Raw genomic sequence first — 23,309 nt, forward strand, 5'->3', positions numbered from 1 at the left:
TTAAAACAAGAAAAATGTTAGAGAGATCAACTTTAGATACCAACTTATGTATCATCTCTAATAGAGCGTGAAGCTCATTGTATTGGGAACTCCACCTTTATTAGAGATAGACACGGAATTGATATATAAAGTTGGTCTCCCTAACATAACCCTTAAAACAAAGCAAGCAACTAACGTTAACCTAAAATAGAAATGTCCACATTCTGTCTGTCTCACTAAAATAGAAAATGCCAACGGGATTTAGTCCAGTGGAAAAGAACTTGCAGTCTTGTGGTCTCAAGCTCAAATCCACATGGACTTTGGTAGTGAGTGTGTGAGAAAACCATTTCCCCCTTATAGTGTAAACTATCACTTGTATTCAAAATAAAAGACACTCAATAGAAAATGATAAATTTAAAGGACTGGATTATTAGAACATGTCCTGTACTTTCTTTTATGTTTATTTCATATACGGTGTAATTGGGAATCAAAAGCTTGCTAGCTTACAAGGCCTGGTCCCCTCTCCATGTTGTGGTGGAAAATCTACCAACCTTCTACATCAAACCCACTAAAAACTACAATACCTTGTAGCTTCCTTTCTATCTCTTTTTTACTTTCTACTTGATGATCACTGCTTAAAAAGAAAATATTATGTGGTTTCAATCCACTTCCCCCCCATCACTCTCCTGGTTTACTGTACAGAAAAGCACATCAAACAATCTGATTTGAAACCGGCTTCTTCTGCATGTTTAAACACCTGCAGTTCGCTCGAACGTCGCTAAGAGTCTGCAAAAGAATACACGTCGTTTGTGATTAAAAACTGATGCTTGTCCACGATGCAGACACTCTTAATTTAAGTTCTCTCATACCTTGAACTGCTTCTGAAGGTCTTTAATATACTCAACAGCCAAATCTAACATGTCTGCTGTGTTGGTTTGCTGCCAAGAAATTTATAAATAAAAAAAATGAAATGCCATGAGTTTCCAAGGATAAGTAGACAATAGATCTGAGGGTAAAATGCTTGTATCAAATTCTACCTTGTCCATGTTTGGGACAAGCTCTTGTAGTTTCCTCATTCGTTCACTGATCCGTGTTCTTCTAACCTGTAAATAAATTACCCCATAACTGTCATCTTTAAATTCATGGGTTCATTCAGTAAATAGAGAATGTTCTTTTTGGGAGCAAAGACCACGAAGAAAAATCAAAATTTTAAGTGATATGGTGAACATACCAAGTTACTATGTATGAAAAAAATATTTTTCTCACTAACAAAAGATTTTAACTGGCTATGGATATAGGAAAATATTTACTCTTTCTGCAATGCTTCGGGGATGAGTGGCACAACCTCGCTTTGCTCTAACTTTACAAGGCACAGAATCTTGGAGTTGCAAGAACTTTTCCATGGCAATTTCTGCTGAAGTTTTTGGTAAACTCAGGTGGTGGGATAGTAAATGAATCCGGTTTTCAAGCTCTCCATTCTAAGCATGAAAATTATTCAGAATGAGTTAAATATGCATTAAAAAAATTTGAGGAAATTCAACCACAAGCACAAATTAGTACCTGAGGAACAGAAAATAACTTCCCGTCATTATCTTGGTCTCTTCGCATGCCACCTAAATTTTCAGCAAAATTTGATGAATCATTCCAAGTTCCGAATTGAAATCCTGTACCATAAAATCGAGTATCAGCATTGCAACCTCCAAGCTGTCTGTGCATTGACTTAGTTCTCCATTACTACCATTCAGTCCATCGTTTCCTGTACCTTTAATGGTGGCATAGCCTGAACTTTTCTTTTAAGATATTCAATTATTTAATGAACCTAATTGTGATCTATCAGCTGTTAATTAGGACTAATTTTCCCAATACTATGAGTATCCTAGATAAGTGTTGTCCATAATAGTACATCTTCTGATTAAAGTCATTTCCTCAACTCCGTTAGCCCACTTCGAAGTTGAACTCACAACCGATTATTTCCCATAAGATTAACCACATGGATCCTAAATTTTCAGCACAAAAAATGTGTTAAAGAATGTAAAGTCCGCAGGTCCGTCTCTCTGAAATCTTAACAAGATGAGGCTAATGCACTCGGCCTAGTAGAGGTTATTATCACTCCTCCAAATTATATCCAATCTCTTATTCTTTTTGTTTCTCGTTTGTTAATATCTTCTCTCAACTCAACGTTCCCAAATCAAAGTTCATTACCTATAACCTAATACTAAAATGGAAATCTTTAAACAACTCAAATTACACAATGACATGGAATCATAAGCTAATGAGAGAGAGCATAAAAAAGATTACCATTTTGAACAGAGCTGTTGGAGAAAAGCCCAGCAGGGGAGCTACTTTGTCGAACGAGATTCGAGTGAACGGCCTTGGGTTGAGTGTGATGATTCATTGCAGCCGAACCCACCAACCCATACGAGCCATTGAACGAGCTCTGTCTCGGATAATGAGGAGGGAGCCCAGAATAGCCCTGCCGCTGTGAGCTCATACGGCTCTCCGTCGCCGTCACCGTAGACTTGTCGTCCAACTCTTGAAAACTCGACGGCCAAGAATCCGAGTCGTTGGTGTGGGTGTAATTCGCAAATCTAGAAAACAATCTCTCTGACTCAGAACCCTCAATTGGGTTTTTACCAATGAGACCCAAATCGCTGTTCTCGTTGAAATTTGCAAGCAGTGAGCTCGGAGCAGAGCGAAATCTCAGTAACCCAGAATTGGGTTGGTGAGTTTGGTGCTCTTGGGAGTGCAAGTTCTGATGGCTATTTGAATCCATGAATTGCGGTTGCTCTGTTTGCCACTGTGGGATTTGAATTAATGGGCTCGTGCCAGAATTTGATGCTGGAGGACCATTATACATACACTGCTCACGTAGCTTTTCCGAGAAAATTCTGGGAATTTTTTTTCTTCTTTTTTTGTTTCTTTCACTTTCTGGAGCAAAATTTCAGCTTAAATTTTAAGCAGAGTGGGATAAGATCTTGTAGAAGAAGCAACCGAATGGAAAAGCTAAGCTTGACCGAAGCGTAAGCCACTGAGAGACAGAAACCTTAGCTAGAAGATAAACAGGCCCGTAATTAAATGGAACCTTGAGGTCTGTGTTGTCTGTGGAAAACAGAGAGAGAAAGATGCAGAGGCTATTATGAAGCGAAGAGAGAGAGATTGACTGCAGCCTGAGATTAGCTTTTCATAGCACCGAAAGCTAGGAAGATCTTGAGCTGGAGAGAGAAGGAAAGGGAGAGAGAGAGAGAGAGAGAGAGCAGTGAATTTAACTTCTTCTTGCTTGTGATACGAGTTGGGATGCGGCCAATGGAAAAGTACAGAGAGCTATCGATCTCTCTAGTCGTAAGTCTCACTCTCACCACCTAAACGCCCCCTTTTTTGCTTCTTTTGCTAAATTGCCCTTTGCTACTTTTGTACATGGTACTTTCGGGTTTCCTCTTTTTGCTATTTATGTGATCATTATCCTTTATTTTACATACCTAGTGATTTTCAGTTTTAAATAACACACGCCAATAAAAGAAGCATTTGATTTAGAATATTGATTCCCAAAGTTAGGAAAACTAAAGTGCAACTGATATTGACTTCCACATTATAGGTCTAACCCAATGAAAAATAATATTGATTTGTAGATTAGAGATCTCATGTTCGAAGCTATATGGCATCTTGGTTTAGTGTGTGTGAAAAACACCCCTCCTGTGTAGTTTAGACTATCGCTCATTAAAATTAAAAAAAAAAAACTGCAAATGCTATTCGAATATTTATAATTTAGAATAACGATAAAATATGTCTTTTTCTCATAAATGTGTATATATTTTGAATAATTTCTTGTAACACATCATTTAATTTGTATTTTAACAACTTACGTGACATGTTGCTTACATATTTGCCTTATCGAAAAAGTTGGTCACTTCAAGTGACTTATTTCTTTTGGTTGAACAATGAATTTCATTCTAAAAACTCACCCCGAAAAAAGTTGGCATACAAATACAACAAAACAAAGCAACCCAGTAAGGAAGCTCAAAAGTACTCCACAATACCAGATAAATAGGGGCACCAAGACTATCCCAAATAATGATATCAACAAATCAACAAAATTTAAATTGACAAAAAATAATCGAATTGAAGACAACATAACAATACAGCAACAAAAACAGAAAAACATGAACACCACAAATCTGCCACCATAAACCAACAACTCTCAAAACAGCTCTAAGGCAAAACAAACATAACCATGAAACAAGAAGAAGGTGGTGCAAGCACTCAAGCCGTGATAGTGCCATAGCTCTACACATCTTCCAAGTTATATGCGAGAAATTGCTTTTCGGATTATCAACTATAACCAAAAGATGAAGCCAATTCGAGAGGAGAGAAGAGAGGGTAGTGATGGACGTCACCAAATTGAGAAGTCATAAATCCACCATATTCGAACTCATCGATGCATCTAGAGGAGAGCATGAACCAATTGGAGGACAACTAAGGGACAACATTGAGAGGATTGGAATGGTGAAGATTATGCGGCGCTGGATGTGGAGGTATCCATTTTTGCTAGGTTACGGGGGTGAAATACACGTTCTTTTGGTCACTTCAAGTGACTAGGCAATACAACAATGTATAGTTGTGTTGGTCCCAACAAAGATTAAATATCATATTTTATCACAAAAGTGGGTGGGCTCCAACATACCTATTTTTTTCAAGTAGACAACATTGCCTACTTGAAGGAAATAGGTCAATTTTACCTTCTCCCTTGAAAATGATAGTCACTTTAATAGTCATAATACGTCCGGTTAGCCAAAATAGCTTGAACTTAGATGGAACTCAAATGCACATTTTGAAAACTCCATTTCTACTTGTTATAATGCGAACACACACGCGCACAAAAGGACATTATAATGACATCATTAGTAATCATTGTATTTGTTATTTGCCTTCCAAATATATAAAAATAAGAACAAGAATCCTGCTAATAGTAACAATGATAATAATTGACCGTCCGTCGACATCATAAACAATCAAACAGATTTTTATATTTTCTTACATTATGTAAAAGGAGACTTCAAATTTCATACCCTAAATTGAACAATAATTGAGAAATTATTCCACTATGAAGAACTTTTGAGATAAATATGACGTCAATTTCGAATGTGTACGATTAGGGTTTGGTGTAAAATAGTTGACATCATGGAGAGAAATAAGAGAGAAATAATTATTTGGATTATATATATTATATATATATATATAATTTGCTAAATAGTGCATGAAGAATAGTGTCAAGTTGTGGTGAGAGCTATGGCACGAACGATGGCTGGTGGCGAGGATAAGAAGGGCATAACTTCTGGTACGCTGTGAAGTCATCCTTCGTCTCGTGAGAATCGATTCAGTGCATCCGATTCTTCCCGTCATTTTCTGGCTTTGGCTTTTGCCTCTAAAACCACAGACGCCGCCTTTCCAAAGAACCTCTCTTGTCTGTTAAATGCATCTTCTTTCTTTCTTCATTTGGTTTTGTCGTTGGCTTAAAAAATTATAGGTTTTTTTTGTAGTAATGGTCCCTGAACTATACCCGTAGTTACATTTTGATCATTCAACTCCAAAAATAGCTACAGAGGTCCCCCAATTATGTATGGTGTTGCATTATTAGTCCTTTTTGTCAAGTCTGTCTATTTTTCCTTTAAATCCATGGGTAAACTTGAAAATTCATTCCAAATATTTATAAAAACGAAATAATAAAAAATAAATAAATAAGGGTTATTTGTAACAATGATCCCTCAACTATACTCGGAGTGACCTATGTAATTATTTGTAGCATTAGTTCTACCATTAGGGACTAATCATGCAACATAACACCTAATTGAGTGATCTCTGTAATTATTTTTGGAATTGAGTGACAAAAATGTAACTCCGAGTATAGTTGAGGACCATTGCTACAAAAAAAAAATCCAAAATCCAAAATTATAATTATAATTAAATTATTTTTTTTTCTTGGGGTCGTAATTTTGGAATATTTTCTGCATTGTTGTCGACCAAAACCTACTACTATATAATTAGAGAAAGAGCATTACTAAAGAAAAAATCAAAGGAGAATTTATTCTTCTGTGTGTCTTATCTAATGACGACATGAGCATAAACCACTGAATATATATGAATTTTAGTTTTTTTTGTTGAAAAGGCCAAGATACTAGAAGATAGAGCATCTTAGTAAAATTTCAGACAAAAAAAGAATTTTTTATTTATTTATAATAATTTGGCTGTTCTTTTGTTTTCACGAATGATTTTTTGAAGGCACGTGAAAGTACATGATTTGGATTATAAAATCACTTTGTGACACGGAGAAGAACTTACATGTAACGGGAATGTCACTGTGGCGATATCCAAGTCTATCACACATTGTTAAAACACAAAGCAATGGGTGATTGGCTCGGGATAGCACCACCGTGATATCCTCAATATAGGTAAGTTTTTCTCTGTGACGTGGGTAAAAAAATGGGCTTTCCACAGCTGGACCTATTCTAACATGACATATTATATACGAGAAATTCCTTAGAGCTTATTTGGAAAGAAAAACCCAAAAATAGTCACTTGTCATTTTCTAAATGACTAATTGGTTCTCATAAAATTTTAACACACTAAGAACCATAAGAAAATGACAAGTGGCCAACTTTGGGGTTTTCTCTCCAAATCGACTCTATATGAGTTTTTGTATAATATGTCATGCTAAAATGAGCTTTTGAATAAATATCTACAAAAGAATAGTTTTTGTGCCATATTAAGTCACTTAGTGATGTGGATATGAAAGTTTCCATTGTTGTACATATAACTATTTTGGATCAACTACGTTTTGCATCTCTGTGGCTTCTAGGTGAGTGAGAGTTGTTTCATGGCCCCTAAAAACTAACAAAAGCAGCCCCTAAAGTTACAAATAGTATAATCAACATTACGCATTGATAAAAAGTTTAAAGTAATGCTAGAAAGATCATATTTGTACAGAGAAAAAAAAGTATCATTACATTAAGAAATGAACGATATTATTATTTTATTTTATTGATTACAAAATAACTCACGCACTATTAGCGCATAAGAACAAAAACAAGGACACAACCCCAAAATTTATATTAGGTTTAGTCATTTATTCTCTTTAACAAAACAAAAAAAAAGGGCAATAAATTTTCATTCATCTCAATCCCATGCACCAAAATAAGTTATATCACTAACATTTCTTAGTGCATGTACATCCCAGCCTGAAGCCAGGACATTTGCCTCCCATGAAGCCCTCTTTTTGGCAAGCATCTGCACAGCTGCTTGATCGGAAGCAAAATCCCTTGAACTTCGTGCTCAGAGACTCACAAGTCCTTGACGTCTCCTTTGTTGCGACCCTGCCCTCAGCAACCATTGGACCCGTCCCTGCCAAAGATTCATCGATAAAAATTAATGAGAGAAGATGGATTCAAATTGAAACGTCTTTCGGCATTGGAAAGAGATATATCACTAATCAAATATAAATATGAAATTAAAATGAGGAAATAGAGAGATACCAATAGCCACAAGGAGCAGGACGAGGATGAAGACAGTTGAAAACAACGTTTGGATCCCTCCATCTTGATTTTTGTGTATGCGTATATGCACGCGTGTGAAACAAAAAGACAGACAGAGGGATGTTGAATGTTGATTCAAGATGCCTTGATTCAAAGGTGAACGTCCTTCCGCCTTTTATATAGAGTTGTTATGAAGCAAATTAAGTGCATTTCCGTAAAGGGCGGTACACTCGTGAAAAATAGAGAGTGGATGAAAATTTAACATTTGTTATTTTTACCTAACACTTAATTAGCCCATTTTATGCGGACATGGATGATAAACCTGAATTAACATGTCATATGGACAACAAATAAGAACTTATAGAAAATCTTTAACCTTCTATTTAACCTTTTTTTTGTTGGACAGATTCTATTTAACCTTCTAGTATAGGTGATGTGTCAACTCTTCATTTTTTAGATGGATATGTCAACTCTTTAATCATTTGTAATTTGACGCACAAAAGGGCCAATAGTGTAATAATTTATAATTTTAAGGGTAATTTTCCTACTTTTTAAAATACTGAAACCAAACTGTTGTGTGCCTCAAATCACAATTAATTAATAATTATGGTTGATGAGAGTTTAGAATTGACCAGTGGCGAAGCCAGGATTTCATGTGTGTGGGGGCCTCTTACAAATTATAAAGAATAAAAAAAAATTTGAACTCACAATACATACGAAAAATAGTATATATATATATATGTCAAGAATAATATTGCTTATTGGTTGCAATCATAATTGTCCTCAACAAAGGAATAGACAAATACATTCTAAGCAAGATAAATTGCAAGGGATAGACAAAGAGTAGCGATTTAGCAAATATCTTTCAAGCTTTTTCCCCCATTAAAACCAATAGAAAGAAAAAATCAAAATTTCACAAACTAAAAAAAAACCTTAGGTCCCTTCATGCATTCATATCATACATGAAAAAATGTTTTCTGGAATAATCATTTTCTCAAGATAATTTTTTGTGGCTTTTATTCTTTACACATCAAATAAGAAAACTTGATTTTATAGGATTTTAGAAAATCGTATTTTGTACTAAAACCGATTTTTCATATTTTGATTTGGTGGGAATTTTATTTTTTAGTATTTTTATTTGAATCTAAATAGGGGGTATTTCCTTATTTACATTGTAAACTTAAATAAATGGAGTAAAATAAAAATAAATGAAAGTAAAAGGACAAAGACATTTACTTAAATGTTGAAAATGGAAATAAAGTAATCTGTACATTTGGAGTGCACAACAACCAGCTGAGCAATGGGCAATTTGAAGCACATCCTTATGCTTTAATAGGTCCATCACAACACATGTGGGTACATATCAAAACGTAAGTATTTGAAATAATATACATATAAAAATACATAACAATATATTACTTTTAAAATATAAAATAATTGAGTGGGGGCCCGGGACCACACTGGTCCCAGTGTGGCTCCGCCCCTGGAACTGACCGTACATGATTTCAACAACTCTTTGTGAGTTGGGTGTTGTGAAGATCCGTATTTAATATATATATATATTGAAGATTAAATAGTTTTCTATTTTATCATAGATACATACATATACATATATATATATATATATCTTTCTAGCTTATAATTATAATTATTTTAACTTGAAAACGTGGCATCAATCTTTATAATGAAATGGAAACATTCAACTACATGTGAAAATTAATATGAGTTGGAGTCAGTTGGATGAGGTCTTAGAATTATCCTTTAATTGGCAATAGGTGGCTTTAGATGTGAGTTGGTGTCAATTTCATGCCATTATTTACCTGAATTAACATGTCATATGGACAACAAATAAGAACTTATAGAAAATCTTTACCCTTCTATTTGAGCTTTTTTTTGTTGGATAGATTCAATTTAACATGTCATAGGTGATGTGTCAATTCTTCTTTTTTCAGATGGATGTGTCAACTTTTTAATCATTTGTAATTTGACACACAAAAGGGCCAATGGTGTAATAATTTATAATTTTAAGGGTAATTTTCCTACTTTTTAAAATACTGAAACAAACAACTCTTTGTGAGTTGGGTGTTTATTTGTGTTTTAGTCTCTACTTGTGAGAGTTAGTTGTCGTTGTATTTGTAATTTTGGGCGTTGTATTACATGTTTGATTTGCTCAGGCATGTGACTGTTACATTGAAATATATTTGGTCTTTTAGGGCTATTAGTGGACATATAAGTTGTGCGATGTCACCAGTGTATTCTCTTATATACGGATTAACCCTCTGCGGTTATTGTGCATACATCTTTATATTAACCCTTTATGAGTATTTGATCTTTGTGTCCAATTATTGAATACAATTATCACTAATTTTCAAAAAGAAAACTTAACAGTACATATTCAAGCATTATTTAAATGGACTTGCCCCTTGATTTTTTTTTTTAATTTAAAAATGTCCCACTATTTTGAAGTGCCTCCTTTAATTACTTTACCCCACCCTTTTCTGTATTTGTTGGTAACAAAAAGAAGTTGCTGAAATCATAGCCTCCAGCCTAAACTTTATGCCAAAACAATCATGTTCCTATATAAGATTTCCTTTTATTTCTTCAATTTCCTTTTGGTTTAAAAAGCTTCTGAATCTTTGTGAGTCGAGTCGAATACAAACATGAATGCAAACTATAAGTCGCCGGCAAGAATATATTATGTCATTTTATTCGGATATGGTAATTGATTAGCATGCAAGAATTATTGTAAAAATTAAATCATTTTCTATTGTCTTGACAAAAGACAATTACCAATCGATATGGATACTCAATGTGGAATCTAATCCACTAGGTGCAGTGACCACCTAACTAGAAATATCACATGCATAATCTTTATATATATTTTTCATAATTATTCTCTTGGCTTTTCATTTTGCTAGTAAAATTCAAGGGTTTTTTTTAACTACAATGATCCTTAAATTTATATCTAGTTTTATTTTGGTCCTTCAGATCTCGTATGTGTTCCAATTTAGTTATTTTTTCAAATTCGGTAAAACTGAGGAGTAAAACTAATAATTTGGATGCAATAATCTTCAAAAAAACAAACAATTTTTTTATTATTATACTGAATTAACTAAATTAGAACTCGTGCGAGAATTGATGGATCAAAATGAAACTCATATAAGTTCAAGGATCGTTGTAGTTAAATCCCAAAAAAAAAAGGGCTTTCCACAAGTAGACCCATTCTAACATGGATATACACGAAAATTCTTAGAGCCTATTTGGAGAGAAAAACCCAAAAATAGTCACTTATCATTTTCTAATGACTAATTGCTTCTTATAAAATTTTAACACACTAAGAACCAATAAGAAAATGACAAGTTCACTTTGATGGGGGAGGAAGCCACTATTCTTCCTCCTCTCTCCCATCTTCTCTTCCTCCCTCTCTTCTCTCCCCTCATTTTCAGAGACAAAAGGTTTTCCCTGTTTGTCTTCGTTTTGTTATGATTTTCCTCCAACCATCACAGGTGGCTACGTCTAGGCGTCGGATCTCCACATGCGCTTCGGAGTCGGATCTCCACCACCATCCTTTTTGCGGTTCCTTTATGTTCGGAATAAGTCACAGAGACTCTTTGGGTTGTCTGTGTAGTTTTCACCTCTTCTTTTGTGAGAGCTTTTCACCTCTCATTTGTGAGAGATTTTCATCTCTACTTTTTGTGAGAGCTTTTCATCTCTCCTTTGTGAGAGTTTTATTTCTATTGTTAAGGCTTGATTTTTTCAAGCTTTATCTCTGTTTGATTATTCTGAGTTTACAATCTTAGTTGGGATGCCTATCAGAGTTTTTTCGATCCTGAGTGATTGTTAGTGGAGACGCACCAGATTGTTTTAATTTTGAGGTTAGACTGCTCCATTATTATAATGTTCATTTATAGCTAGTGGCTTTTTTAGCTAAATTATAAATGCAATCCTAAAATTTCTCCCAAAAAAAAAAAACAGTTTTGTGCGCCATATTAAGTCACTTAGTGATGTGGATATGAAAGTTTCCTTTGTTTTACATATAACTAATTTGGATCAATTACGTTTTGCATCTCTGTGGCTTGAGGTGAGTGAGAGTTGGTTCATGGCCTCTAAAAACTAACAAAGCAACCCCTAATGTTACAAATAGTATAATCAACATTATACATTGGTAAAAATTTTAGAATAATGCTAAAAATATCACATTTGTATAGAGAGAAAAAAATATCATTACATTAAAAAAAGAATGATATTTTTGTTTTGTTTTATTGATTACAAAATAACATAAGAACAAAAACAAAGACACAACCCCAAAATTTATATTAGGGTTAGTGATTTATTCTTTTAAACAAAACAAAAAAAGAGCAATAAATTTTCAATCTTCTCAATCCCATGCACCAAAATAAGTTAGTGTGTTATATCACTAACATTTCTTAGTGCATGTACATCTCAGCCTGAAGCCAGGACATTTGCCTCCCATGAAGCCCTCTTTTTGGCAAGCATCTGCACAGCTGCTTGATCGGAAGCAAAATCCCTTGAATTTCGTGCTCAGAGACTCACAAGTCCCTGACTTCTCCTTTGTTGGGACCTTGCCCTCAGCAACCATTGGACCCGTCCCTGCCAAACATTCATCGATAAAAATTAACAAGAGAAGGTGGATTCAAACTTGAAACATCTTCCAGCATTGGAAAGAAATATGCCACTAATCAAATATAAAAATGAAATTAAAATGAGGAAAGAGAGAGATACCAATAGCCACAAGGAGCAAGACGAGGATGAAGACAGTTGAAAACACACGTCTAGATCCCTCCATCTTGAATTTTGTGTGTGTACGTGCGCGCGCGTGAAACAGAAAGATAGACAAAGGGATGTTGAATGTTGATTCAAGATGCCTTGATTCATAGGTGAACCTTCCAAGGCCTTTTATATAGAGTTGTTATGAAGCAAATTAACTACATTTCCGTAAAGGGCTGTACATCGCCAAAAATAGAGAGTGGATGGAAATTTAACCTTTGTTATTATCACCTAACACTAAATTAGCCCATTTTGTGCCTACATGGATGATAAACCTAAATTAACATATCATATTTTTTTTGGGTAACTAAACTAACATGTCATATGGACAATAAATAAGAATTTCTAGAAAATCTTTAACCTTCTATTTAACCTTTTTTTTGTTGGATAGATTCTATTTAACTTTCTAGTATAGGTGATGTGTCAACTCTTCTTTTTTTAGATGGATGTGTCAACTCTTTAATCATTTGTAATTTGACACACAAAAGCGCCAAAGAGAATGCTAGCAACCTTCTCTCTAACCTTCTCTTTTGGACCTTATCCATTCTTCTCATGATATGTGTCAATTTCATTACACTTAAAACAATGTCATTAATGCATCACACATACTACTTTTTGTTTTTCAAATTTACTTACCCTTATTAAATGTATTGGATTTTTCGTTTCCTTCATTTATTTATTTTATTTTTAAACTATTTTATAACCTTGCTAAAAAAATTAAATAAGAAAAAACGTCAGCTTTTAAAAATAAAAAAAAAACATATGTTTTTCTTTTCAAGAGAGAGCGTTTGTTTTATAAACACAAAAGAATTTAGACCACTATTGATTGATACTTAACCATGCTCGAAGGATGATTCTTTTGCCCTAAAACAGTCAAATTTGTCTAAGGCGGAAGCTGCACATGTGATGTTTACATAGCCATTGCAATGACCAATAGAAACAAAGAGAAAATAGGAGTTTCATTTCTCTAGAGAGAGAGAAAAAAAAAACAGACGCTTTTTTTAAAATAAAAAAAGTTGACGTTTTTTTATTTATTTAATTTTTTAACAAGGTTGTTGTAAATATATATATATAAAGACTAGCTTGTTGTAAATTAAAACAAAAAAATTAATAAATTTAATAAGGGTAAATTTGGAAAATAAAAATTATATTGTGTGATGCATTGATGACATTATTTTAAGTATAAGAAAAGTGACATATGTCATGAGAAAAAGGGAGAATGTCCAAATGAGAAGGTTAGAGAGAAGGTTGTTAGCATTCCCCAAGGGGCAATAGTGTAATAATTTATAATTTGAAGGGTCTTTTTCCTACTTTTTTAAAATACGGAAACCAAACTATTGCATGCCTCAAATCACAATTAATTAATAATTATGATCGATGAGAGTTTAGAACTAACTATGGATAATTCCATTAACTCTTTGTGAGTTGGGTGTTTATTTGTGTTTTAGTCTCTACTTGTGAGAGTTAGTTGTCGTTGTATTTGTAATTTTGAGCATTTTATTACATGTTTGATTTGCTCAGGCATGTGACTGTTATGTTGAAATGTATTGGTCTTTTAGGGTTACTAGTGGAGATACAAGTTGTGCGATGTTGCCGGTGTATTTTCTTATATATGAATTAATCCTTTGCGGTTATTTTGCATACATCTTTATATTAACCATTTATGAGTATTTGATCTTTGTATCTAATTATTGAATACAATTATCGCTAATTTTCCACACACACACACAAAGATTAAAAAAAATAACTGTACATATTCAAGCATTATTAAAATGGACTTGCCCTTTGATTAAAAAACAAACAAAAAGAGGCCCCTTTATTTTGAAGTGCCTCATTTAATTACTTTTCCCCACCCTTTTCTGCATTTGTTGGTAACAAAAGAAAGTTGCTGAAATCATAGCCTCCAACCTAAACTTTATGCCAAAACAATCATGTTTATATATAAGATTTCCATCTATTTCTTCAATTTCCTTTTGGTTTAAAAAGCTTCTGAAATCTTTGTGAGTCGAGTCCAATACAAACATGAATGCAAGCTATAAGTTGCCGGCAAGATATATTATGTCATTTTATTCGGATATGGTAATTGATTAGCATGCAAGAATTATTGTCAAAATGAATGAAATCATTTTCTTTTGTCTTGACAAAAGACAATTACCAATCGATATGGATACCCAATGTGGAGTCGAATCCACTAGGCGCAGTGACCACCTAACTAGAATTATCACATGCATAATCTTTATATATATATTTTTAAGAATTATTCTCTTGGCTTTTCATTTTGCTAGTAACGATCCTTAAATTTATACCTAGTTTTATTTTGGTCCTTTAGATCTCGCACGTGTTCTAATTTAGTTATTTCTTCACATTTGGTCAAATTAAGGGGTACAACTAATAATTTGGATACAACAATCACATAAAATAAAAAATAAATAAAAATCAACAATTTTTTATACTGAAATAACTAAATTAGAACACGTGCAGGAATTGAAGGACCTAAATGAAACTCGTATAAGTTCAAGGATCGCTGCGGTTAAATCCCAAAACTAAATATCAGAGAGTAATCTTTATATTTTTGTATAATATCAGATGAAGTTTAAATGAAAATAAATTAAAAATTGGGATAAGTAGAGCATCTAGATCCTACGATATGAAGGACCACAAATTCACGAAGTCCTTGTGGGATGAAATCAAAATCTTATTATTAGATTAGTAAACTTGGCTTAATAAAGTTGAATTAAGCCATCAACTTTTTGTGAGTTATTTGTGGTCCTTCTGCTTTGTCTCGTGGTACCTGTGATAAAAGAAGAAAGAAAGTAAACCAACCCAAATAAAAAACAAATAAAAAAAGTCAAATAAAAAATGACAATTGACAGTGAGAGAGTTACAAGACGATGCCTTGAGGCCCCTTCCCACATTGAAAGCTCTGATAATTTAAAAAGAATTTAATAAATAAATAAAAGCAAAGGCCATGGGGTTCATGTTTGTGTGGAGGGCAACAAAGCCACGTGAGATCGCATTTGCTTCAAGGAGTTTGCCCTTAATTTTTTTTTTTGTTGGGACAAAAGTCATTTTTCGTCCTGTAATTTGTCATCTTTACCATTTTAGTCCATTTCGTTTCAATTTGATTAATATTCCTGTAGTTTCAATTCCGAGCAATTTAAGGACAATCCCTACTCTTTTTTTTTGTCAAATTACTTTAATATAGAGGGACATTTTAGTCCAATCTTGTATCCCCTCCACAACTACTCCCTAGCCACCTAAGCAACCCTTAATGTTGCTTTTCTTATGCTTTCAAGTCTAAAGTCTCCACTTTATCTTGGGTTAATGATGAGAAGTTTTAGGCAATGCATGTAATTAGTTTTGGAGTTTGATGAGAGAAAGAGATAGTTAGGGGAAAAGGTGGTGGTGGAGGGAGGGGATAAGGTGATTGGGTCGTGGCTATAGGGTAAGGAGTGGGTTGAGTTAGGAGGAGGAGGAGGAGGAGGAGGAGGAGGAGGTTGGGTGGGGAGGGGGAGGAGGAATGAGAGAAGTTGGTTGGGTAGGGGGTGCTAGGTTTTTATGGGGTGGTTGTGGAGGGGCTGTAAATTGGATCGAAATGCCCCTCCATATTATAGTAATTTGACAAAAAATTAGGAATTGTCTTTGAATTGTTCAGAATTAAAACTATAAGGAAAAAATTTATCAAATTGAAACTATAAGGACCAAATTGATAAAAATAATAAACTATATGAACCAAAATGACCAAAACCTCTTTATTTTGTATTTTATAACTTTCAACACAAACACCCTCGCCCCACGAGAAAAAAGCCAATTTCTTAAAAAGGGCTTCTAATATAAGCAGATTTTGCGTAATGTATTGCTGGAAAATCACTTTTCTTTTTACTGCTTTTGGGAGTGAATGGTGGGACCCAAAAGAGGCACGAACGAAATATGGCAATTAAATCACTTAAAGTTAAAGCCCACTTTCATTTAATGATTCCCCTGTCTTGTAGAGGATATATAGAAAGCACTTTCTATTTAGGGAATCCATAAGATTTGGTGCTGCCTTTATTATAAAGATTCTTTGTTACCTCCACTTTTGGCCATGGGCGCCCGCAATCCAATTTGCTTTAATTGTCTTATATCCGAGAAAACAATAATAATCTACAATTCAAATATAAGTGTTCTATTCCTTTGACCCAAAAAAAAGTGTTCCATTCCACTCTTAATTGCATCGAATCAAGTTCAAATTCAACATCTACGAATTCATTGAGCCTAACTCAACTTAGTTATTGAACCTAGATGGTTAAAGTTGGAACAGTATTTGTACGTGGTTCGGATTGAGAAATGTCGAGAGTGAAGCCATCAAATTCGAATAATTTAGGGATTTTATTTTTCAGTATTAAATAGTTGATATCAATGTGTATGACATATATAGTTTAAGAGAAATGCTAGCAACCTTCTCTCTAACCTTCTCCTTTGGACCTTCTCTTCTTTGCTTAACATGTGTCATTCTTCTTACACTTAAAACAATGTCATTAATATATTATACAAGCTAACTTTTGCTTTCCAAGTTTACCCTTATTAAATGTATTCAATTTATCCAAAAACATTTCACAACTTTCTTACTATTTTATTAATTTTTTTCTAACGTCAATTATTTTTTGGGAGTTTCACTAAAACACCCAAAATGGAGGTTGAAATTATAAAAAAATCCAACACCCAAAACACTTTATAAATACACCCAAAACCCATCATTACACACACTCAAAACCCATTTATAAACACACCCAAAAAGTTGACTTTGGAGTTGATTTTGGGTGTGTTTCTATGTTTAAATAGTACTTGGATTTTTTTATAAATACATGTCTAAGATTGAGTTTATTTATAAATTTGTATTATTTTTTTTAAAGAACATATATGTTTTTTTTTCAAAAAATAGGAAATGTCCTTTTTTAAAACACAAAGGACTTTTTTTTCTATCTAAACCCTTTGTTTGTTTGTTTTTAATTTATTTTTTTTAAAAAGGGACATTTCCTCTTAAAAGCAAATATGTTCTTTAAAAAAAATTAATAAGATGGTAAGAAAGTTGTGAAATGTTTTTGGATAAATTGAATACATTTAATAAGGGTAAACTTGGAAAACAAAAGTTAACTTGAATAATATATTAATGACATTGTTTTAAGTGTAAGGAGAATGACATATGTCAAGCAAAGAAAGGAGAATGTCCAAAGAAGAATGTTAGAGAGAAGGTTGCTAACATTTTTCTTAAACTATATATGTCATACACATTGATATCAACTATTTAATACTAAAAAATAAAATCCCTAAATTATTCGAATTTGATGGCTTCACTCTCGACATTTCTCAATCCGAACCACGTACAAATACTGTTCCAACTTTAACCATCTAGGTTCAATAACTAGGTTGAGTTAGGCTCAATGAATTCGTTCTAAGATAACAGTTTTGTAGTGTAAAAATCGAATCAAATCGTATAGAATTGACTGGATTTGACCTGTTTGGATAAGTTTTTGTGCACCCCTATCTTTTGCTAAACTTTAGCCAGACACGTTATTTTTGCACAAACAGAAAATGTCACCACCAGACAAATTGTACACATGTTAAGCATATTAAACATGGGCTTTCATGACTGCATCAATACACTGATATTTACAGAGCTTTTGGGCCTCATCAGATGTAGCCTCTGAATTGCAGCTTGCAAGTTACAACAAACGAAGTATGGCAGTATGGCTGCATTGGGAGAAAGATTTCTATAAAATGGAAATAACACTATTTTGTTATCTTCGGCTAATAATGTTATAGCATACGTAATAATACTTTTACGTAACATAGCATTATTGGTCGGAAATGACAAAACAGTGTTATCCCCATTGCAACTAAATTTTTCTCCTACATTAGACAACTAGTTGGAAACAAGGCAGTTTAGGTTAATTCTGTCAGCTCCTGGGATCCAGCCCAACATTAGCAAACATTCTGAAAATGCAACCCCATCTGCTAATAGAATGACTGTCACATCAACCAGATTTTCCATTGTCCAGCTGAATATGGTTGAAGGCAACGGTCTCAACCAATTGAAACTGATTCTGCCACATGTAGCCTACTGTTTTCTAATAACTTATCTGAGCTATTGCATTGTAATAATCTCTTAGCCTCTAAAATTTGTAAATCTTGGTCTCGTTTGGTAGCTCGGTCTAGATTATACCTTTTCAATTAAATTGAACTAATATTCTGGTCGCTATTTAGTAAATTAAAATAAAAAAGACGATATTTATTAAATTGGACAATAATCCAACATATCATGCATTATAAGTTCACCCTAGAGAGATAGGACTTATAAGAGGTGGCTTGGACTCAATTCCAATCATAAATTCCAAGGCCAAAATAAGAACATTGACCACTTGGTTTGAGATACTATTCAACATTAGCCATTAGAAATTTCAACCACCAGAGCAAAAGGAGAATTGCGACAATATGGTGAGAATAGGGCAAGAACATGTCTTAAAGAAGAGAAAAAGAAAACAGCCGAAAATTCTCATCCTCCTAATCCCACCAGAATGTTGGCAACCTCGAATACATGCCTGTCTCTATTGAACTCATCTTCAAACATTAGCATAGCATTCAACTAGAGAACCCATATAATACATCTAACCCATCAAGCTAATGGATTTTCTAATAATCTAATCGACAAAAACCTATATTGAAACACCCATCCGAGACCATTGTCAGCACCAATACCAATTCCAGATGAGCAGTCAGCTAAGTTTCTGTTCTTAACATCGCAATTTAATGCGATCGAGACTCTCTGAAACAGTTTTCATCCTTGGACGCAGTTCAGGGTCGAGTTCAGTGCAATTAAGGGCAATGTGAAAGGCTTCAACAACTTGCTTCTTTGCATAAACCTCTTGCAGAAGTACAGGGTCTATAATCTCAGACAAGGGGCGCTCATCTCTGAACGTCTTCCTGACTAGACTCTCAAGTCCCTTACCACCATTTTCGAGCCCTTCGTCTGGCAATCTGCCAGTTAAGATCTCCAAGAGCACAACCCCAAAAGAGTACACGTCACATTTCTGAGTGAACTTGCTGCCAGAAATTCGAGCCTCGGGCGCCAAGTAAATGGTTGAGGAAGTTGAAACAGTCAAACCAGAGGCTCCAATGGATTGGCTTGAGTTGTGTTTTCTGGATGCTGAAGTGGTGAACTTTGAGGTCCCCAACATAAGGCGCGCCAATCCGAACCCTGATATGTAAGGTTGGAGATCATCATTGAGAAGGATTTTTGTTGATTTAATGTTTCCATGAACATACTTTCGAGGGCTGTGTTCATGTATGTACATCAATCCCCTCGCGGTCCCCTGAGCAATTTTTAACCTTGCTGTCCATGTTAATAGAGGCAAAGAAGTGGATGGTCCCCCTGCAATAAATTATATGACCACAAAAGTTTGAGACTATTGCCAACAAAAATGAGCATTTCCAAAACTTGGAGGTAAATCTTCATCAGTTAAATGGTGCATCTTTGCAATATACATCAAAGGACACAAAATGAGAACAGAATTTACAAATGAGAAAGAGATTTCTGGAAGAAAGGAGATATAATATAAAATTTCTTCTTTTATTTTAACTTGGCAACACAATTTAAAATGTGCATTTCTGAATCAGAATTAACATGCAGTAGATCTGTGCAGGCAGTTTTGAATTATAACAACATCAAAACTATTGCTCCAGGCTTTCAGTGGCCTCATTTAAGAGAAAGGCTTTCAGTGTCGTCGTGTTCTTAGACGGGACAGCAAAACAGTGCTACTCCCGTTATAAGTAAGTTTTTCTGCTAATTTGCTTGTGATTGCATAGAAAAACTCTGCAACTGTCAGTCATTATGATGAAGTCTTAAATAACTTTGAATTTAAGCAGACAGATTAGTAGGGGCCACAAGAGTAGCTCTGAAGAGTGAATAAATGTCTATGTAACATGCATTTCAGCGTACAAGCAGCACAAAGAGCCAACACATATTATAAAACCATACCTGTCTACCCAAGTGAATATAAAACCATGACCTCAAAACAACAGCAAAGAAACAAAATCAAAATTATAACGAGGTTACAAGTAAGATATAGGACCATGTATTCACCGTCGCTTTGGAAATATTAATTTGGGGTCTTCTGGGGCATCAAGTAATATGAGCAAAAAGAAATCATCGTTATGCATGCATGTGAAGATACAATGATTTCAAATCCAATGGAAAAGACAAAATAAAAAGTGAACTCAAATGCTGTGTAGCAAACATGAAATGATGAATTGCATGTGGCAGCCTAAAAGCATTTTGGGACCCATGATATCATTGTCTGAGTGTTTTATAAGGTAATGAAACCTAATTGATTTACCAATTTGTTGTTTTCTAAAGAACAGCACAAAGCATGGAACGAAATGAAAGATGAAAATAATAGTACAAAAATGTGACATATAAACATCATAAAACATGCTTTGACTTTGGTATATAACCAACATAAATCAATTTTTTTCTAACTTACGAAGAACGCGATTAACCAACTAGCATTTGATCTAGTGTACAATTTTTCCCAATATTTACAATATTAAAGTGTCTAAATTCGAATTCGCCTCTTTACGAACAAAATAAAAAATAAAAAGACTACCTAAACCAAAAATACGAAAAAATATTTGAAAAATAAAAAACCCAACACAGGAAGGAGAATTACCATGTAGTGCATTGTACAAGCTGCCATTGCGAATGAAATCAGTGACCAGAAGTTTCTCATCATTCGCATAATAGTATGCCCTCAAGCGCACGATGTTCGGGTGGACCACCTTCCCTATGGCCTCCACCTCAGCCTCAAACTCCTTGAACCGCCACGTGGCATCACCCTCGCTCAGCCTCCTCACGGCCACAACTGCCGGCGCCGCACCGTATCCCTTCCCAGCACTCCCGGCGACGACCCTGTACGTAATCCCACTCCTGCTCTTCCCACCACGTACGCCGATGCCCTCAACAAATCCTCTAATTCCAACCCAAACCCCTCATCCAGCACCACGAATTTACCATTTTGCCCCTCCCCCTCGTCCTCAACAACCACCACCGCCTTTTCTACTTTCTCTCTTACCGTTTTGCCCTCCTTGGCCCTCCTCCTTATCCGAAACAGCCACACCGAAACCGAGACGGCCCCGATCACCACTGAAAGCCCCGAAATGATCGGAACCGTCACAGACCCACCTCTCCGATTTCCTCTTTCCTCGACCCCATTCACCAAGCTCGGGTCGGTGTTGAGAGGCTTTTGAACGTCCTCGGCTCCGCTTTTGGAGGCGTTTGGGTTTTGAGCTTCCGGGCACGGAATCTCCAACGGAAACCCGCAGAGGCTAGGGTTGCCGGAGAACGCGGTGGGGCCTTGGTTCACAAGCGATCCCACCTGAGGCACTTTTCCGGTGAGATTGTTGTGCCGGAGGTCCAGGCTCACGAGCACCGGAAGCCGTCCGTATGACGCCGGAACCTCGCCGGAAAATTTGTTGTACGAGAGGTTAAGGGTTCCGGCGAGGGACGGGAGCTCGGCGAGAGACTCGGGGAGGGAGCCGTTGAGGAAATTAGAAGACAAATCGAGGTGCTTTAGGGCTTTGAGGGCTTCAATTTGGGGCGGAACTGGGCCGACGAAGGAGTTACGAGAGAGGTCCAGAGAAATGAGGTTGGTGGCGTTGAAGAGGTGGGCCGGGATGAGCTTGGAGAAGTTGTTTCTGGACAGACTGAGTCGCTTGAGCGAGTCGAGGTGGCCGAGTTCGGAGGGAATGTAGCCGGAGAAGCCTTTGTCGCTGAGTAAGAGGTCAGTGACTCGGTTGCGGGTGCAAACGACGCCGTGCCAGTGGCAGGGGGTCGGGTCGGAGTCGAACCAGGAGTCGAGGACGCTGGTGGGGTCGGTTTCGATTGCGGATTTGAGGGCGAGGAGGGAGAGACCATCTGGGTTGAGACAGAGCACAACTTCAGCAATGAGAAGAAGCAAAGCAATGTGTAGAAAAAGAAGCATCTTTATTTATGTAATTGTTGGGAAATTAAAAAATGCCAGTGTGTCTCTCTCTACTGGTTCATATGGTGCTCTGTTTTTACAGCAGAGGGGTTGATGAAGAAGCTGAGTGATTACAGAGAAGAAGGACGAAGAAGAAGAAGTGGGTGAGTTTGAATTGTGGAGAGTAGTTTGGTTTGGTGGGGGGGGAGAACTCGAGGAGGTTTGAATTTTGTCTGAGCAGTTAGGCTGTTTATGCACTGAGAGACTGAGCAAATCCCCGTAATCTTTAATCTAATTTGCTTATTTTTATACAATATTTAATTCAAAACAAAACAAGCACCAACCTGAATTTTAGATTGATTGCTTATTATAAACCAACCGAAATGGATAATTGAATCTGTTTTTCTTTCGTACTGTTCTTATTATTATGGCCTTTATTTTATTTTCAAAACCACATGATGGCATGGCACCCTCTTTGTCCATTTTCCTTGAATTCAAATTCATAGTCACAACACTAAAAAAAATATTGGAAAATAGTTTTGACTTGCAGTTCATGAGTTTTAGGTTCGAACTCTCATAGTATCTTGATAGTGTGTGAAAAACTCCTCCCGCCTAGTTTCGACTATTGTTTATATGACAAAAGAACGCAATAATTTATGTACACATAGTTTTCGATCCTCACACTCCAAAATGGAAAACATCCTGTGATATTAATTGTAAAAAGGGCATTTCAAATTGACCACAAATTTTCTTAGAGAGAAATTGATATACATAATTACGTTGAACAATTTTATGTTCACCTGGTATTTCTACCATGGGACTACTAGCCAACAAATTTCCCAAGTCTTTTTGTAAGGACTGGTTTGTAATTTAGTGAGGATGTCAGGAAATCATTTGACAAGGACACAATTTTACACATGCAGGTGCAAGCATGCTTGCTTGTGACTCGCTTTTCAGTGTCCACTAACCAAGGCTATTTATGTAAAGACTATCCGAAGTTTTGAGATTTAAATTGATAGTGGGA

General features: G+C 35.4%; 3 protein-coding genes and 1 pseudogene across 4 annotated transcripts; all 4 read right to left on the bottom strand.

Annotated features, from left to right (window-relative positions):
- Window positions 1–378: 378 nt before the first annotated feature.
- LOC103339327 (transcription factor bHLH130-like) lies at window positions 379–3,318 on the bottom strand. Its single transcript, XM_008242595.2, has 6 exons — window positions 2,278–3,318; window positions 1,540–1,643; window positions 1,290–1,457; window positions 1,017–1,082; window positions 849–917; window positions 379–765 (listed from the first exon to the last, which is right to left on the bottom strand). The coding sequence occupies exons 1-6, from the start codon at window positions 2,834–2,836 to the stop codon at window positions 691–693; spliced, it is 1,041 nt and encodes a 346-aa protein (XP_008240817.2). The 5' UTR covers window positions 2,837–3,318; the 3' UTR covers window positions 379–690.
- A 3,655-nt stretch (window positions 3,319–6,973) lies between these two features.
- On the bottom strand, window positions 6,974–7,836 carry LOC148914748 (defensin-like protein 2 pseudogene; annotated as a pseudogene). The gene is made up of 3 exons (XR_016122908.1): window positions 7,825–7,836; window positions 7,503–7,674; window positions 6,974–7,371 (listed from the first exon to the last, which is right to left on the bottom strand). The product of XR_016122908.1 is annotated as a defensin-like protein 2 pseudogene (transcript).
- A 3,853-nt stretch (window positions 7,837–11,689) lies between these two features.
- On the bottom strand, window positions 11,690–12,403 carry LOC103339328 (defensin Ec-AMP-D1-like). Its single transcript, XM_008242597.3, has 2 exons — window positions 12,246–12,403; window positions 11,690–12,113 (listed from the first exon to the last, which is right to left on the bottom strand). The coding sequence occupies exons 1-2, from the start codon at window positions 12,307–12,309 to the stop codon at window positions 11,920–11,922; spliced, it is 258 nt and encodes an 85-aa protein (XP_008240819.2). The 5' UTR covers window positions 12,310–12,403; the 3' UTR covers window positions 11,690–11,919.
- Window positions 12,404–18,847: 6,444 nt separating this feature from the next.
- Window positions 18,848–22,452, bottom strand: LOC103339330 (Leucine-rich repeat protein kinase family protein). Its single transcript, XM_008242599.2, is given in 3 exon segments — window positions 18,848–19,698; window positions 20,996–21,265; window positions 21,268–22,452. Coding segments are annotated over 3 exon segments (1,947 nt in total). The 5' UTR covers window positions 22,307–22,452; the 3' UTR covers window positions 18,848–19,060.
- Between the last annotated feature and the right edge of the window lie 857 nt (window positions 22,453–23,309).

Source organism: Prunus mume, linkage group LG8, assembly GCF_029339155.1.
Source record: "Prunus mume cultivar Tortuosa linkage group LG8, ASM2933915v1, whole genome shotgun sequence".
Lineage (NCBI taxonomy): Eukaryota > Viridiplantae > Streptophyta > Magnoliopsida > Rosales > Rosaceae > Prunus > Prunus mume.

What these genes read in the sequence shown, in the direction of transcription:
- LOC103339327 (XM_008242595.2), bottom strand. Translation starts at nt 2,836, where the DNA reads ATGTATAATGGTCCTCCAGCATCAAATTCTGGCACGAGCCCATTAATT. An exon ending in CCCGAAGCATTGCAGAAAGA is followed by an intron (nt 1,083 to 1,289) that starts GTAAATATTTTC and finishes ATTTATTTACAG; the next exon opens with GTTAGAAGAACACGGATCAG. An exon ending in TTGTCCCAAACATGGACAAG is followed by an intron (nt 918 to 1,016) that starts GTAGAATTTGAT and finishes ATTTCTTGGCAG; the next exon opens with CAAACCAACACAGCAGACAT.
- LOC103339328 (XM_008242597.3), bottom strand. Translation starts at nt 12,309, where the DNA reads ATGGAGGGATCTAGACGTGTGTTTTCAACTGTCTTCATCCTCGTCTTG. An exon ending in CTTGCTCCTTGTGGCTATTG is followed by an intron (nt 12,114 to 12,245) that starts GTATCTCTCTCT and finishes AATGTTTGGCAG; the next exon opens with GGACGGGTCCAATGGTTGCT.